The sequence below is a fragment of the Actinia tenebrosa genome, unplaced genomic scaffold (assembly GCF_029948245.1).
Source record: "Actinia tenebrosa isolate PJP-AT-01 unplaced genomic scaffold, QUT_ActTen_1.0 PGA_scaffold17__23_contigs__length_9995812, whole genome shotgun sequence".
Taxonomy (NCBI): domain Eukaryota; kingdom Metazoa; phylum Cnidaria; class Anthozoa; order Actiniaria; family Actiniidae; genus Actinia; species Actinia tenebrosa.
The window spans coordinates 1,059,664-1,078,545 of NW_028292577.1; the positions used below are offsets into that span (position 1 = coordinate 1,059,664).

An 18,882-nucleotide genomic window follows, 5' to 3' on the forward strand; every position below is an offset into this window, starting at 1 on the left:
TTGTGTTTTCAAAGTTTTGAAATTGCCCTTGTCGCGTATACTAATCAATGGATATTGATATTTCTACTTAACTCTTTCTATAGTGTTCTCTATAACCAGATGTAGCCCTATTATTACATAAAAGCTTTGCCGTATATTATGCTACAACAACAACATGTTATCATGCGACAGACTTTTAGGATCTGGTATTTGAAATTACTTGCGTCGTGGTTTGCAATTCAAGGTAGGTTAATTTAAAAAAGTAATTAGTAAACTTTCTAAGACAATTATGTTATACTTTGATTCTAAATAAAGAAATCAAATGATGTGTCCCGAGCTCGTTTTTGAGAACTCACACTGTCTCTTTCTTCCGCTCGCTGTCCAAAAGAACTGCTATTCTACTTTGTATTTTTTTAAAGAAATCAGAAAATAACTTATACACTCTTGTTTTTTGTTCTTACTCTCCGCAGTCTTCTGATTTTACCCAGCTTAGAATATTTGAGGCCGCATTTTCATCTCAGTGTATTTTAGGGCCTCATTGTTGTTGTGAAACCTATACCAGTTAACTCCCTTACTATCAATTACATTCCTGAGATACCGACCGTTTAGATTTGAAGCATGGCAACCATTGTACCACCAGGCACCAGTGTAAGAGATAGCACATTTCTCGCTTCCTTTAGGATCATCATCCCTGTCTCTCGTAGTGAATAACATGTTGTTATGGTATCTCAGTGAGTCTCCTGCATTACCTGAATACGAACCTACACTCAGCCTGTAGTTGTCTGACTCACCATTAACACTAAAACTACCATATTTGGCATACTTCCTTATTCCTGCCCAGTCCTCCAGCTCCACGCGCAATGTCGAGGGGGTTCTTGCAGTCAGTCGATGGATGTAGTCATTGCCCAGCCAAAACTCGCCATTCAGGTTCCCAAAACCTGTTTTGTACGGATACCAGTCAAGATAAAAGTCTACTGATCCATCTTGTCTTCTCTGGAACACTGTCCATCCCCCTCTGTCAGTTGTCATGTCACAGTAGACTTGAAAGGTTCCTTGACTGTCTGGTTTGATGGTGTACACTCCGATTTGTCTTTCCCCATTCTTATAGAGATCTGAACAGTCTCGTATTTCTAGTAAAAAAGTTATCTTATTTCAAATACTCTGTTCTTACATGTTATTAAGTTTTTTTTTTTAAAAAACATATTTTTATCTCTATACTATTTTCTTTTCATTTATTTCTCTCATTTATATTACAACTCCCATATATTCTCTTACAAACCATACACAGGAACCTTGTTTGGGCTGTCTGTGTTTTATATCTTTTACCCAACTAACATACATTTCCTTATAAACCATGCACGGGAACCTTGTTTGGGCTGCCTGTGTTTTATATCTTTTACCCAACTCCCATACATTTCCTTATAAACCATGCACGGGAACCTTGTTTGGGCTGCCTGTGTTTTATATCTTTTACCCAACTAACATACATTTCCTTATAAACCATACACGGGAACCTTGTTTGGGCTGCCTGTGTTTTATATCTTTTACCCAACTAACATACATTTCCTTATAAACCATACACGGGAACCTTGTTTGGGCTGCCTGTGTTTTATATCTTTTACCCAACTAACATACATTTCCTTATAAACCATACACGGGAACCTTGTTTGGGCTGCCTGTGTTTTATATCTTTTACCCAACTAACATACATTTCCTTATAAACCATACACGGGAACCTTGTTTGGGCTGCCTGTGTTTTATATCTTTAACAAAACGAGACAAAATGGTTTATTCATCATATTCGAGAATAAATCTCGTCTTTAAAATAAATTTTAAACATGTAAAAATTTTTATCTTAGGCTCACCATTTTGGCAGTTCCTTCCAGTATATCCTTCCTTACATTTGCAGCGATAGTCCAGCCTGTTACTATGAGGTATACATATTCCTTGGTTAAGACACGACTCGTCCTCGCAAGGATTCTACATCAGAAAGGATAAATATAAGATAAAGTATTCACTGAAGGCAAATAATTGAATATTAATCCTGAATAATAATGAATAATAAAATATCTATTAAAGTGCCTATGACCCCTAACTCAATGTTTTCAGCGAAGTTAAAAGTTAAATAGTAAAATATTATTATACGATTTGAGTGATGCATCTTGGAGATATCAAGGTTTATACTTCCAGTATGCTACTAAGTGTGTTGTCATGGTAGGAAAACTTACATTGAGTTAGGGGTCATAGGCACTTTAAACTAATTTTCAGCCTTCCCGCCATGTTCCCATGACAATCATGACGTCATCGTATTCGAAAAATTTCGGGTTCGAAATGTTCTCCGTCCACACTAATACGGCTAGCCGGCGTTTTCAAATCGTTCCACTCTGGAGACCGTATTCGAAAAAAATCGTTTTCGGTGAAGAATTGTTCCGGATTCGTCCGGACTAGTGTGGACGGTAGGCCGAACCGAATAAATAAAAATTCGGATTCAAATTTATCCGGCATAGTGTGGACGGGGCCTAAAGCACAATGGTTCGGCCATTTTGCTCATTTACATCTCTTTCTCTATCCCGTATGTTGGACAGCAACGAGGAAAGTGTTATTTTTGGAAGAAAGCCAGTTTATAAATAACTAGACGCCTTTAGGTAGGGCTGTCCACAAGTTGCTCCAAAAAGTCCAAAAAGTTGCCCCAAAAAGTCCAAAAAGTTACTCAAAAGTTGCTCAAAAAATCCAAAAGTTGCTCAAAAGTTGCTCAAACATCTCAAAGTTGCTCAAAAGCTGCTCAATAAAAAGTTCACATTTGCAATCAATTTGATGACTTAATATCATAGAATCCACTGAATAAGTAAGTACTGTCTATATTTACTGAGGGTAATACTAAATATACTATATAATATTTATACAAACTTATAAATCATGTTAAAAATACTGTACTATAACAAACGTTTTAGTCAATCATGTGATAGATAAGCAATATATAAGCAAATTTATAGTCAATCATGTTATAGTCAGCTTTAATAGAAGTATAAAGGCTTTATCTTTTGTTCCTGTTGTATCTAAGCATAACAGAGGCTTCAACTGTACTTCACTGTACCGCGGACATTTCTCTTCTTTTCTGCAGGATTGCTCTGCACTTCCCTTCCTCGGGCAATGCTAGCTTTCGTTGGCTCACTCAAATTAGCTCCAGCATTAGCTGCTATTGTTAATGGGCTTTGTTCTGTGTCAGAATTACTCGAGCACGTGGCTTCTTCCGCCATTTTGTTTACATTTTAGATTTTTCAACCGCTGTCCACATGCATAGCAGTTTACCACAGGAAGACCAGAACTTCACAAAGTGTGTACAAATTGCAAAGACAAGTATTGAAAAAGAAAAAAAAAACTCACTTTTTGTCCTTATTTGTTGTGATAATTTGTTTAAATTCATGTAAAAGTTAAAAAAAGAACGAAAGTTGCTAGAAAATGAAAAGTTGCTTAAAGTTGCTCAAAAGTGAAAAAGTTGCTCGAAATCGGAAAAGTTGCCCAAAAGTTGCCGAGCAACTTGTGGACAGCCCTACCTTTAGGCGTGAACTCGGGCTTCCGTTATATAGGCTTATGACCAGGAATAAGCATTTTTATTATATTGCAAGGATAAATATTGGGAATCATAGCAAGTAAAACTTGGTGTTTACTAAGTCTGCTGCCAGGGGGGTGGACTCTCTTGAAAAGTGAGTAGGGGGCTCGACGGACCTTTTAGGGTCCAAAATGAGACCTCGCGTACCTTTTAGGGTCTCCGGTTGACTCCGTACCTTTTAGGGTCAGATTTGTTCGTTTTGAAAAATATCAAACGTCATACAAAAATATAATGGTTGGAAACGTCATCATTTAAAAATATTATTTCTTTCGCGTATCTTTTACGGTCTGAAATCAGCATCTCAGTTAATTTCTGCGTACCTTTTAGGGTCATTTTTAAAACCGTCCGTCGAGCCCCCTACCCACTTTTCAAGAGAGTCCCCCCCGGGGGGTCTGCTGCATTGCACTCCTATGGTTACATGCATATCTCAATGCACACAGTGACATGGCTACACCGCATTGACGACCAGCATTTGGCCCAAATAACGCAGTGTTTCCTTGAGAATATGGCGCAGAAATTGTTTTGTTAGGGTCAATTCTTGTGTATGTCCTAGAATTTTTTCGACATCTCTGCTTAGGGTAAACTTATTGTAATTGATTCTGTGGGGTAAACTGCAGGAAGCATAGTTTGTGTGAACGTGGATTTGTCAATATTTGCTGACAACCACCTTAACCAGCATTTATTGCTTTTATGTGAAGCTGAATTTTTTTAGGGGTTAATTTCTTGGACCATAATTTCCTTCGACTGGGTAAAGGATTACCAGAAGCCGTTTGTTTCCTTTCGATCGTTGGTAGATTTTGCTGTAGATCGTTGGTAGATTTTGCTGTCATTAAAATTACATTTATTGACAAAGCAAAGCATTCTAGATGACATGGGTACATTTTTGAAAACATACTTACGAACTCTTTTCCGTATTTTTCCTGCTTTTGTGCAAAAGACGTGTGAGTTGTTTGACAGGGACTCTACTTGGTTCTCGACCACGTGGAACAACACCACGAGGCTAGTGCTCAACATACTGAGCTTGAGTAGGGAATCATTGGCATAACGAGACCTACAATCTTCTAATAAATGTGATCCTTTATTGTGATGAACAAATACAGATAACTGTACAGCTTTTTTCGAATACATCACTGTCATTTTCTAAAGAGTCTACCAGTTTCTTAGTTGACATACTTCGGAAATGTTGTGCAACTAACATCATGCACAACAGGCTCGCTACTGATTGAACGAACGATAGAACGTTGAAGAAACTATTCAAAATTGTAAACAAAACCAAAATAATTCTTAAAAGACTTATCCTTGACGTAAATGATGTAAGTCCAAGGCTCCTTGATTCGCGAAGGGCATCAAATATAATCTTGAAAGATTCCAAAATGGCGTGGAATGTTTTCTTTGTCTCTTCAACTCGTGCGTCGCCTCATTTTCATGACTGCCTATAGTTATCAGTAGCTATCAGTAGCTCACATATGTGACGACCGTCCATCTCAGCTGTGATCTTAAAATTGACCAAACGACACCAAGATGTCCTAACACAAGCGAACACACAATCCTTCTTGCTGGAGACTTTGGTAGTTATTTGTTTGACTTTGGTCATGTTGGCGGGTAAAGACAGAAGGTAACCAGGATGGTTATCAAACAACAATCCTGGGTTACGATCATCGTGTGTGTTGGTACTTGTGATATGGTCCACTTTACACAACAGAACAAACAGGAGAATATGAACGAGGAATTCCATGGCTTTGTTTGTAAAATTAGCTGTCTATTCGTCGAGAGTTAGAGCAAGAATGATATATTCAAAGTGTTGCTCTCCTGTATGAAGGTACATTGGTGTGATAACAGTATGACGTTTGAATAAAATACAATTTTTTTTATTTTTAATGATTTCATCCCGTTCTATCAAAATAATATTTACAAAAGTGAACGTATTGTCGGACTGGAACTTTCATCAATTCACTTTTAACTTCCTGCTTTTTGAGGGGGTAAAAGGCAGTCTATGAATACAAGTATCTAAAGTACCTGCAGCTTTGCTGGTAAATAATTTATGAACCCGCTTAAGATTCTTTAGAATATTTACCGCATGTTTATAATATTATCATTTATACTTATCATTTATATTATCATGCAAATTTTAACATATATATTTAATATCTAGAGTTTAATATATCATGCATTCTTTAATTTCATATTTTCTTACTGTGTAGTTGTAACATGCAAGACTGATTTATTTATCTAGGATGTTTACAGTTAAAGAGCCACAGAGGGGATATACTGAAATTAAGTCTTCATTATTATTATTATTATTATTATTATTATTATTATTATTATCATTAGCATTATTATTATTATCATTATTATTAATATTTAATTAATTAGCTGCTGTAGACCAATAATAAAAGGAGTTACATAAGAAATGAAAACGGAAGAAACAGAAAAAGCGAAATGAAAAGAATAAAATTCGGAGTAAATGTTCAGTGTTGTTGTAGAAAATGTTGTAGAAAATGTGACCTAAACTATTTACGGATTCTATGGCAGATTATTTCTAGATTGGATTCCTACAAAATGAATTTTAAAATTTATAGCAGAGCTTGCATTATAATATGATCAGCCCATGTAGCTTTTTTTGAAATTGTTTTGAAATATCTCAACCATAATGTTTCTAAACTACTTTCTATTAATCGTCCAGAATTATAAAGCAAAATTAATTGACTGACGAGGGAATTCCACGTTAAATATTACGAGAATGATTTTCGTGACTTTCTGTGGAATTTACGAGTCAGACAGTGAATTTGACTTGAATCCCACAGCGAGAAGATCAATTGAAGTTTCAGGTGATATACAAGACAAAACGAAACAACTCTGGCTTCCAGATGTATTTCCATGCTAGGCAGCTTCTAAAATATGTCCTCAATTTAAATGCAATTTTCGATAACTTATATATATACAGGGGCGGCAGAACGAGGGGGGGGGGGGGGGGGGGGGGAGGGGGGGGGGGAGGGGAATAAACAAAAATGAAGATTTAATCCAAAATTTAACGTGTGTTTCGTGATCCTTTTTTCATGCGATTCCATGATAAGTACGCTCTTGAGAGATGGGATTCTTTGTTGAATACTGAATACCTACGCATCTTATTTCTAAATCGTGTCGACTTGAGTCACTATAACTGATGTGCAGTCAACGACCGCATGCTATGGAGGTAGATTAATGAAACAAAATTCAATAAGGGAAACTGTATGAAATCAATAGTCAAAAACTCATGCATCGAAATGAGATCCAATCCGTGCTCGATTTAAACTTCAAATCAGAAACTCCGGAATATTTGCATCTCGAAAATGTTCATAATTTAGGGACTTACCTGCAGGATTGTATATTATATATTCCTATATATACCCATCCGTATATTGTCTCAAAAGTAATGATGCTTGAAAATAACACCAACAATCATTTGAAATTCATCTTTTTAATAAGTTGCATATTATCTTTTAATACGTTTACCCATGACCTTGTTTTACCTTTTATTGCTATCATTATTATCATTCTGATTACCATTATTCATGTTATTTATTTAATTTTTGTTTGATTTGTTTATCTTAAATTTACATTATCTGTATTGCTTATCATATTCTAATCATCCCTATCATCTATATCATATTGCTGTTTGAATGACATGTGGTTTAACTGCGCATCTTCACTTAAGCCATACAAGCAAGTATGGCTGCTGATGATTGTAGATCGTGTTTGGCCAATCAGAATCACTCTGAGGAGAGTCATACCCGTTACCATTGTGGCCCCACCCATTTGCAGTCGATCCTTTGAGCATGACTCCTACAGCCATACAGTAGTCGTTTGTATCGGTGTTTCCGTGCTTGTTGTACGATGCATAGGGATATGAGCCTCCCACAAGCGGATGTGGCATTAGTCCATACTTGTTTTGATGGCAAACCTTCAACAAATAATAGAAAAATCATCTAGATATCATCGAGAAGTATTAAATGACAAATTAGTACATGGACAACACTGAAACGGTGCTTGCTTCTCTCTACTTACTATTGAGAGGTTTGATATAAATATTCGCATATATTTTTTTTTGATCAAGATTGCTTGAAATAAGTATTGATAGAGGACAGTTTTATCGTTCTGCACATTGCAATTTCTTACCTTGGAGCCCCCGTTCCATGCTTGGACAGTTACGGGGCTTTCTACGGCAGCATTTGCTCTTTTGTATCCAACACCATGATTCCACCAGGTACTATATTCTCTACCCTGTGGTAACTGCCATCGAACCCATTTCTTTCCTACTCCAGAAGGATTCTCCCCGCTGGAGAACATGATTTCAGTAGAATGTCTGACAGCAATAAGGCGTGCGTCCAGACAGCCATATTCTACTTTCCCTGATGACATCCTGGGGGATTTCAGGAGATCTGTGTTGACATTTTGTACAAGCCACGAATTGTAAATATTGCCCACACGACCGCTGATCTTTCCAACCAGAGTCCATCCACCTTTATTCATGTCACAAAAGGTTTGTCTATTGTGTCCTTGGAGTGCTGTTTTGATCCAGTACACCCCATTCTTCGATGATGACTTCTTTTTTCCATGGAGGTTTGCGTCATATATGTGTTTGCAGGAATTCCCTGGTCGTTCTTTCTTTCCGAGATTAAAAACTTTGCGATGTACGAAGTGGCAGACGTCACCAGGGGACACTTTAGGATTGGAAGACACAAGCAACTTGACTTTGATATTGTCATAGTAAGTCCTGCATCCAGTTGGACTTCCACTGTATATTGAATGGCAACCTAGACCGATTGTTCCCTTCGGGATCATCCACTTGGGTTCAACAGTAGCGTCTTGTATTGGTATTCCGTCAGCCCATTGCGATATTTTTTCGCCCTGCAAGCGATACTTAAAGTGAAACCACTTGTTTTTGACCAGTTTTTCTGGAAGCTGGCAAGTATGTATCCCGCCACCATAGACGTTGTTTTTACATGGTCTTATGGTGCAGTTTTTGTTGTCTGTGTAATACTCGAACCACCAAGCTGTTGTGTGTTGCAGTCTGGGATCTTGGACTCGAAGGAATGGACCAGGATAGACAACATTGGAACCGGTTTCCATGAGATCAAGTTCGACTTCAATGTCGCTCCATTCCTTTCCCTGAGTCAAGTACAGTCCTACTTCACCATTGCCATAAGGAGAACTTCCAGTTTTGCCAAACAAGCTTTCGTTCTTGACAGTCCATTCCCCCCACACTCTATTCCATCCCTCCAGTGATGAACGGGAAAAATCCTCATAAAAGGCAAACACTTTCCTCGGATTGGCTTTGGCTTTGGCTTTTCCTTGGAATTTCCCGCCAAAAACAAGCGCGTACGACTTGAGATCAACAGTATTGGCGGAAATCATCTTCTGGATTCTGAACGTCACGGTGGTTGCATCAGTGTACAAATTGTGGAACAGTCGATTAATCTCGACAGGCAAGGAACCTTTGTCAGGATGGTAAAACACGCGAAGATCCTCGCCGTTCTTTGCAGCTTTCTTCTGATCTACCAAGGCTTTATGGTTGACTATAAATAAGTAAAAATGTATATAAATAGAATAATATAAGATGAATAAAAGTCAACCTTATCTATAATAAAAGGTCTATCTATAATGCGATGCAAAACATGTGTGGACTAAGTTCCTTAACAGTCTTTTTTGAGAGGGGCTGATAAGAATTCAGTTATCAGAAGATCTTGAGCCAATTGGTCTCGAGATAAAAACCTTGGAATGCATTGGTGATATAGAACAGAAAAGTTCATGTTCTTGAGCCTGTTCGTAAAAGATATCGCTTTAAAGTTCTCGAGGTCACAAATTTGTCGTCACTCTCCACAAGGAGTTGTACATTTGAAGAGGTTGAGATCGTCGGTGTTACTTTCTCGTACTAGAACAACATTTGTTCATTTAAAATCAGGTTTAGAAAAGAGTCAAGGGATCTAAACATTGCCATTTGAAGTCTATTGAGCGTGTGAGTAGAAAAACAAATAAATGTTTCGTTGGTTTTTAAAGAACAATAAGTATAAAGGGCGTTTTCTTTCGTCAAAATTCCTTTTGGCTGCAGAAGTAAACAACAAAGGATATCGCCCTCATTTCTTGAAACTTGATCTTTCTTCATATTTAACTATTTATCGGTAAACAAAATCCTTTATTATCATATTTATAAACTGGATTAATGAATTATTTATGTACCTTTAACGGTGATTGTGTAGTGTGCAGGTAGTGCTGACTTGGTTTCTATCAGTATGTTTTGTTTGTAGAGGAAGTCTAGAAGGACATATCCAGATTCACACTCTTGCATTCCGGGAACTTCGCCATTCGTGAGTTGTCCAAGAAGAACCTGTATTTTCCTTACAATGACAACTTCTTCGATAGTCTTACTGATTTCCTCTTTTGTTTTCTTGTACGTGTCTTCCAGGTCCAACAGATTGCTGTGTAGTTTTTTGGACAGGAAGTCAATATTGGACTTTGCTTTGTGAGCTTCCACGTGAGCGGACAACATGACTACATGTTGTAGAACCAGAGAAATTGTGAGAAACACAGCGAATACCTTCTTCATATCGTCTTCGGTAATCTTAGGGATCTTGCAGTTGAAAACTAAGAACTGACTATCAATCAGAGTTCAAACTCCTGTTTTGATGCAAGCTAGGTATGTCACCTTATAAATCTATCTATGGAAACACATTCGCAACTGATTGGCTGACAGCAATCACCCAATCAATAGTATTTGAGCTTGACAAGATAAATGTATTAATTTGTAGCAGAAGCAAAAGACCATAACTAGAAGTATTAGAACGGCGGCACATTTCGGGAGTGAGCTATTTTTAGACATTATTATACGACACACCCAATTTACCGTTACGACCATTTTTCGAGCGCAGTTATACAGAGCGATAATAAACGGTCTGCCTAAACCGCTTTAATTTCATAAGAATATAAATCAAGATCGAAGTGGACTAAAAAACGAGCTTTTACTAATTATTCACTGCTTTCTGGTCCAAAATATTTGACAGAAAAAAATAAAGCAACTAAATCAAAGATAACTTCACAAATTGTTCTATTGAATACAGGTAAAAAAATCGTACATGTTAGTTTGTTTAACCTCGAACTAATGATACAAACGGAGTTTTACAAAGACTACGGAAAAAGAAACAATTGTTCGTAATAACTCTGAAGGGATCCTTGCCTCGTATGCAAATTATTTCTAGGTTCCAAATCCCTAAGAAAAATTGGTAACTCGTGGATTTGATTTTTCATGACTTGAATAGGTCACTAGCTTCCCTAATGGTCCATAGGTCCGTCCGTTCAATTCTTTATAACATTGTAAAAATATCTGCTGATATTTTGCTGCGTCTACTGCCTTCCAAAAGTGCCCATTCTCCACTCGTTTGTGACAAATGCTATAAAAGGCGTACCTGTGTCTTAGGTTGCGGTTCGCCCGTGTACCCACGACGAATAAATTTGTTTTATGCGAAACATTCTGTAAATTTATTTAGACCAAAGTTTAACTAACATCTAGGCCTTGCATCGCGACGTGCTAGTATAATGTTTCGACATAAATGTCATTATGGTGTCGGCATAATGTTCTGTTTTTCATGATTGTCCTAAAAATACACGCATAAAATATAATACTAAGTTTAGTAAACAAAGCGAAAAAAGTGGACATACTTTCTAAAAAAAATATTATAATCATCATTTTCTTGAATTTATAAAAGTCCTTTATAAAAATTATAAATGAATAAATGAATATATAAAAAGATCTAAAGCTAGATAAAAAAGGTACTGTTAATACGGTGGGAATCGAACCAGCGTCCACACCAACTTTAATTATATAGAATATTTGCTAGCAAATAGAATTTTATGTTTATCACGACTTTGGGTTTCCTGTTTTAATTCGGGATGATGTAATACAGTGAAGCATGAGATGGCACGTGACTGGGGACTCATGGGAATGTTTGACCTGACATTCCCATAGCAACCTAGCATCTTGCATGCGTCATTCTTCGCCAACTTTCACCAAGCGTGAACTCACTTCTGCTTTCCCTCCGCCTCCCCGATCACCTGTCCATTTATATTTTTCATGAGGAGAGTAATAATGGAGGCGTTTTATTTGCCCTCACCTTCACTGGGCATTACTCGAAGTACTGTTATCAGGGTTTTATCGATCCCTAGTAATTTTGCATATTTTCCATTATTAAAGCTCGGCTGTAGGTTTGACCCTACAGCCATTTTACACCAACCTTTGGATTGTTTTATTCGTCTCTGCCCAGTAAACATAGCGCGGATAATGCAGCTTTGATAAGTTTTGTTAATTTGTCGTAAGTAGATAAACATAAAATTATTAATTCCAAAATACAGAAGGAAAAAAACTACTGCCTTCATGCCATACCCCGAGACATCCGCTGGGTCGGTCGTATGGACTTCGGACATGACGGCAATTAAGTCCCTCTGCCCTTGGGTGTACGGATTACGCAGGATTGTGTTCTAGCCGAAGCATCAGGGGAGAGACTCAAGGGCGGATCCAGCCAAAATTTTAAGGGGGGGCTAACTGAGTTTAGGGGGGGCTAATTGATTTTCTTCCGTCAACACAACGGAAAACAATATAAAAAAGCATCCTTTTTTTCAGCTGAAGGGGAGAGCTTCAGCTGGTCTATCTATTGCATTGTTGTCATGGCTATTGTCGTGCTTAATTCCTGAAATCGTGGCCCAGTGGAAAAAAACTTGGGCTTCCAAGGCACTGAGTCAAGCACGTTTGAGTGAGGTTAGTACTTGGATCGGTAAAATTTATTGTTATTCAACTCTGAACTCTGTTGTTTTCTTTTTTTTCTCTTTTACATTTTGAGTTCCTTGTCAAAGGGAATTTGGTTGTTTGATCTGAAGTTTTGTGGAAGTCATGTCAGGTAGTTTTTCTTTTAAAATCTCCGATTTTTTATTTTTTACTTTTTTCAAAAGCTATTGTCGTTTCGCTTATCACTCTCTTTAGCTTGTCTTCTGACGCGAAGCATTCAAGTCGTCTATGTACAGCAGGTTTGTTATGTTATGAGACAATAATCAAAGTAACATTTTAACTCCAAAAAGTATTTTATTTCATATAATCATTGACAAATGTCACACATGTTTTAAATACGAGTTACAAGCCCGGATTGGTCTTGAAGGCAAGTCATAACGTATATAGTCACATACCCCTCACGAGTGGCACGGACAAGCTAAATTTGACCGCAATCTTCTGCAACCTCTCGGTCAGGCTTAGACCTGTCCTATAACGTATATGACTCCTTGCCCTCTAATGTTTATTAAGTTAATCCGATGCTTAAACTGTTACCTAAAACCGTTTAAACCGTTGTTGACCTTTCTATATATGACCAAACGCTTCCTTGTAAATTGTATTCTAATCGTCCAAAACTTGATTTTTGAGTCATTCGGTTGCAACTTAAATATTCAGAGTTTTCCCACTTTAATTAAGAGGCAACGCCTCCAGAAACTTCTTAGTTAACATCGTACAATGATGACAGCTTGATTATTTGATTATTATTTGATTATCGTACAAATCTCTATAAGAGAGATTCATTGACATGATTCAATCAGTTGATAGAGTTGAGTTCAGTTGAGTTGAGTCCGTAGTAAACTTGCAGTTGTATAAATTGCTTGGACTTCCAATAAAGAGTCTACCAGCAAATCACCCCGTAATAGCTATTTTGCTGCTGATGGGCTTAGATAGCTTATCTATATATCCCTCTTTTGTTCTAAGCTTCCAAGGATCCGCTTCCAAACTATCGGGTTTAGGCATAAAGTGAACAGCCTTGAGTAGAGTTCCAGTTTTGTGCCGTTCCAGTGCTGGAGCACAAGTTCCTTATCACACCATAGTTTCAATCAGCCAATTATGATTCACCGAATCATAGGCCTTCTTCGTCACGTCTACCCACTCCATGCTTAGATTTCGTTTCCCTCTTTGGCAGTTCAGAGCTACTGATCCTATCAATCAGTAGATCATCCATCGTCCTACTACGACCTTGCTTCTTTGTTTCCTCCCCTCCCCCCTGCCTCCCATCTATCGTATTTGTATTATTATTAATATTATTAACTATTATTATTATTATTATTATTATTATTATTATTATAACTCGGATTTTAGTTCGTATGATGTTTTTATTGATGTTTTTTAAGGTATTGGCGATGCCTTGAGGTATGAAGTTCAGATATTATTGAGGATTGGCTGATTAATCCTGTCAGCCAATCAAATGCGAGATAAGTTTCCATTATAAAGTGACGTATTGCCTAGCTAGCTAATGTATTTGGAACTCTGGTTGCTATCAGCCGGTTTTCTATTTTCTATTACAAGTTCCCCACGACTCCAGTCATGACTATCAAGAAGGTATTCGTTGTGTTTCTCACAATTTCTCTGGTTCTACAACATGTAGTCATGTTGTCCGCTCACGAGGAAGCTCACAAAGCAAAGTCCAATATTGACTTCCTGTCCAAAAAACTACACAGCAATCTGTTGGACCTGAAGGACACGTACAAGAAAACAAAAGAGGAAATCAGTAAGACTATCGAAGAAGTTGTTATTGTAAGGAAAATACAGGTTCTTCTTGGACAACTCACGAATGGCGAAGTTCCCGGAATGCAAGAGTGTGAATCTGGATATGTCCTTTTCGACTTTCTCTACAAACAAAACATACTGATAGAAACCAAGTCAGCACTACCTGCACACTACACAATCACTGTAAAAGGTAAAGATTAATTCGCTAATTTGTTAACTAGCTGAATGAATTTATTGCAGTACATTTTGTTTTGGATAGCGATAAAGTCTCAGGTTATTTAAGCTGATAAAATTAAAAAAAAAAATTCGCGGAAATTCAATCTCGCTTTCATTTGCAACGTGTTTTTTCATGAACAACAAATAGGTCACAGCTCCAATTTTCAATATGAATAATTTTTATATCGATATTTCAGCATTCTATTAAAAAATGAATTTGAAGAAAGGTTAGCGACTTTTCCTGTGATGATCTAAGTTATTATTAGAAAGTTTAAGATCTCGTTTACGGCAAACGCGAAAAGTCAGTTGACCATTAGAAAATTCTTTAAAATTAGAGAAAAGGAATCGCAAAAATCTCCAAGTAGTAGATAAACAAAAGAATACTTGTCTTTGTCGAGAAGGTTTGCAAACGGTAAAGTGAAATGTAGGGAAACGATGAAACGTGGTCACGTTTGCCGTTTGCGGGAAGATAAAAACGGGAATCTTAATCTGCCTATTATTAAGAAGTCGTTAAACCAATTAAACTTTTCTGCTTAATTTTTTTTTCTGGCAACAGCACTTCAGTAATAATAGCCGGTTAGTTTCAGTTAAAATGGTAAATGATCTTTGCTCCTTTCGATAAGTTATGCATGTTTACCAAGTTTTTATCAAATAAAAAATTTTCCTTTCAGTTCACTATGAATTTCATAATTTTAAACTGGGCAAAAAGATTCGCATCAAAATGTCGTTGTAATTACAGGAGGATATATTTGTAGTATATATATGTTGGACCAGCTTTGGTGTTTGCCAATAAGCGTGACACACACATTGCGAGAATATGATAGTGAGAACAGGCGACAAACGGATCACTTTTCAACTCCAAGCTCGGCATGTTTTTTCCTTTCTTGTCTTTTCTACTGTTCATTAGATTTATGACAGCCTTAATGATCATAACTTATAATTAGTAAGTTACTCAAACCCGGATGTTTGCGAGTTTTAGAGGTCGTCATAGAAACAAGAAAAAAACTCATGCGAACAAAAACAGGTCTTGTGAACAAAAACACTCGAAGAAAAAAAAGAACTGCTCTAAATTGTATTTGTATATGAACCCAAAATAGGTATCACTTTACTAAATGCTCCTAAATGGCAATAAATGTTTATATTTTATTAATGTTTATGCTCTCGTTTCAAATTGCAGTTAATCATAAAGTCTTGGTAGATCAGAAGAAAGCAACAAAGAACGGCAAGGATCTTCGCGTGTTTTACCATCCTGACAAAGGTTCCTTGCCTGTCGAGATTGATCGACTGGTCCACAATTTGTACACTGATGCAACCACTGTAACGTTCAGAATCCAGAAGATGATTCCTGCCAATACTGTTGATCTCAAGTCGTACGCGCTTGTTTTTGGCGGGAAATCGCAAGGAAAAGCCAAAGCCAATCCGAGGAAAGTGTTTGCCTTCTATGAAGATTTTACCCGTTCATCACTGGAGGGATGGAATAGAGTGTGGGGGGAATGGACTGTCAAGAACGAAAGCTTGTTTGGCAAAACTGGAAGTTCTCCTTATGGCAATGGTGAAGTAGGACTGTACTTGACTCAGGGAAAGGAATGGAGCGACATTGAAGTCGAACTTGATCTTATGGAAACCGGTTCCAATGTTGTCTATCCTGGTCCATTCCTTCGAGTCCAAGATCCCAGACTGCAACACACAACAGCTTGGTGGTTCGAGTATTACACAGACCACAAAGACTGTACCATGAGACCTTTTAAAACCAATGTCGACGGTAGCTGGAAATATAAATGCCAGCTTCCAGAAAAACTGGTCAAAAACAAGTGGTTTCACTTCAAGTATCGCTTGCAGGGCGAAAAAATATCGCAATGGGCTGACGGGATACAAATACAAGACGCCACTGTTGCATCCAAGTGGATGATCCCGAAGGGAACAATCGGTCTAGGTTGCCATTCAATATACAGTGGAAGCCCAACTGGATGCAGGACTTACTTTGACAATATTAAGGTTAAATTGCTGGTGTCTTCCAATCCTAAAGTGTCCCCTGGTGACGTCTGCCACTTCGTACACCCTAAAGTTTTTAATCTCGGAGAGAAAGAACGACCAGGGAACTCCTGCAAACACATTTATGACGCAAACCTCCATGGGCAAAATAAGTCATCATTGAAGAATGGGGTGTACTGGATCAAAACAGCACTCAAAGGTCACAATAGACAAACCTTTTGTGACATGAATAAAGGTGGATGGACTCTGGTTGGAAAGATCAGCGGTCGTGTGAGCAATATTTACAATTCGTGGCTTGTACAAAATGTCAACACAGATCTCCTGAAATCCCCCAGGATGTCATCAGGGAAAGTGGAATATGGTTGTTTGGACGCACGCCTTATTGCTGTCAGACATTCTACTGAGATCATGTTCTCCAGCGAGGAGAATCCTTCTGGAGTAGGAAAGAAATGGGTTCGATGGCATTTACCACAGGGTAGAGAATACAGTACCTGGTGGAATCATGGTGTTGGATATGCTCGTGTGAAGGTAGCCGGAACAAGCTCGGTGACTGTTCGGGCATGGAATGGAAACACAAAGGTAGAAAATTAAAATAATCCAAATGGTTTTACCTCTAGTTTAGCCAATTGACATCTAAAAGTTATTCTAAATTTGAAGGAAAATAAATTAGGGTCTAGTGATCACATCTCTATATTCAATATATAATAAACAATTTATTCTCATTATAATGCGAAAGGAGATATGAGTTTCATCCTATATATCAAGAATATCTTCATAGATTAAATTGGAATATGACTTAGAAGTTGATTTTTGTGGAGGGATGAAAACTGCAAACACCAAGCGCCACCAAGCACGCGGGAAGGACTAAAACCCAGGTTGGATATAAACCCATAGTTTGTGTCACCAACGTCTTTGTTTGCCAATTCAGCTGTTTTGGTGTGCATACATGGATTAATGTTCTGTTTTTTGCTTTGTAGGTTTGCTATCAAAACAAGTACGGGATAATGCCTCTGCAGCAACATGGAGGCTCATACCCCTATACATCGTACAACAAGCAAGGAAACACCGCGACAAAGGACTACTGTATGGCTGTAGGAGTCATGCTCAAAGGATCGACTGCAAATGGGTGGAGGCAAAATGGTAACGGGTATGACTCTCCTCAGAGCGATTCTGATTGGCCAAACACAATCTACAATCATCAGCAGCCCTACTTGCTCGTATGGCTCAAGTGAAGATGGGCAGTTAAACCACGTGTTTATCAAACGGCAATATAATAAAGATAACAGGGAAACGACGTCAGATAATGGAATTTAAGATAATTATAAATTAATTCAATAAGACAAATATACGGATAATAATAATAATAATAATAATAATAATGAGATCTTGTCAGTTAACAAAAATAAATAATCATTAAAAGGATGAATGCCAAAAGTTTTTTAGCAATATTTTTATTTTGATATGCTAATTATGTCATATGTTTGACCAGACATGTTATATCAAGGAGAATGCAAGCCTCTTAAATTAAGTTATTCTTGAACCGTTCCTTGTTCTTCCATCGGGAATGTCGTAAAATGATTTATTTGAGATTTTGAGATTTAGCCCGGAGGCTGGTGCTGCAAAATAGGACTCAGGGTCCCCTTCAAGGCACATTGCACCAATTTCCAACCCCTTAAAATCCCCATAACCATCCCACAATCAACCCATTAAGAAATCATTAGTAAAGGCCAGACACTGAGGGTGGTCACTGCCAGGGTTTCTTTACGTCCTCAGTGATTCTTTAACGTCACTCCGTTGCAGGGTGAGGTAGTGTGGAGAGACGGGACTTCTATTTTACGTGGTCATCCGAGCCACGTGAAGGCCTAACCATTTGTAGTTGTTATTACAAAGGCAGCACCATCTCCTCAGTTATTTTAAGACTCTGAGTGTTGACCCGGCCGGGACTCGAACCACGAGCTCCCACATAAAAGTCCGGTGCTCAACCAACCGAGCAAAACGGGTGGCGGAATGCGTCACACTGCGACGTCACATCACAATGCAATTGTCAATTCTAGGTCTTCTAGGTTCAAACTTAACTTCCAAGAACCGAAATACTTAATGATTTACGAAGGGAATAACTTTGCTAAAAATAACTAGACAATTGAAGTTTTGTACTTATCCACTGTCAATACAATACTTTATGTTCCTGGGGCATAGCAGTTCATCTTCAGTTCCGGTAATCAAAAGGATTTCGGGAAGAAGACGAGAAAGGGGTTGAGCCAGTAAAAGGTGCTGGTCACCCAGCTTATCCGCCAAACGGGAACTGAACATTATGTACAGCGGACTTTTGCCTGCTTGAAGACTATGGACAGGAGGGAGGGGGCGTCTCTAGGCAAATGGCTGGAACTGTGTTGTTTCCATTCGTGACGTCACTTTCCAGCTCTCTGATCATTCAAAATGGTGGTGAGTTTGAAGACGGATAGATGACGAACATAGACAGGACAAAATGGTCAACATATTCTTATTACGACGATTTTCTGTC

The 18,882-nt window shown here is 37.9% G+C and overlaps 2 protein-coding genes and 1 pseudogene across 2 annotated transcripts; 1 reads left to right on the forward strand and 2 right to left on the reverse strand.

Annotated features, from left to right (window-relative positions):
* Positions 1-468: 468 nt before the first annotated feature.
* Positions 469-3,236, reverse strand: LOC116308954 (ryncolin-1 pseudogene; annotated as a pseudogene).
* Positions 3,237-7,045: 3,809 nt separating this feature from the next.
* Positions 7,046-10,269, reverse strand: LOC116299521 (uncharacterized). Its single transcript, XM_031708182.2, has 3 exons — positions 9,806-10,269; positions 7,745-9,144; positions 7,046-7,529 (listed from the first exon to the last, which is right to left on the reverse strand). The coding sequence occupies exons 1-3, from the start codon at positions 10,170-10,172 to the stop codon at positions 7,275-7,277; spliced, it is 2,022 nt and encodes a 673-aa protein (XP_031564042.1). The 5' UTR covers positions 10,173-10,269; the 3' UTR covers positions 7,046-7,274.
* Positions 10,270-13,889: 3,620 nt separating this feature from the next.
* On the forward strand, positions 13,890-17,795 carry LOC116299516 (uncharacterized). The gene is made up of 3 exons (XM_031708175.2): positions 13,890-14,343; positions 15,547-16,940; positions 17,339-17,795. Exons 1-3 carry the CDS (start codon positions 13,971-13,973, stop codon positions 17,591-17,593), a joined length of 2,022 nt encoding a protein of 673 aa, XP_031564035.2. The 5' UTR covers positions 13,890-13,970; the 3' UTR covers positions 17,594-17,795.
* The last annotated feature ends 1,087 nt before the right edge of the window (positions 17,796-18,882 follow it).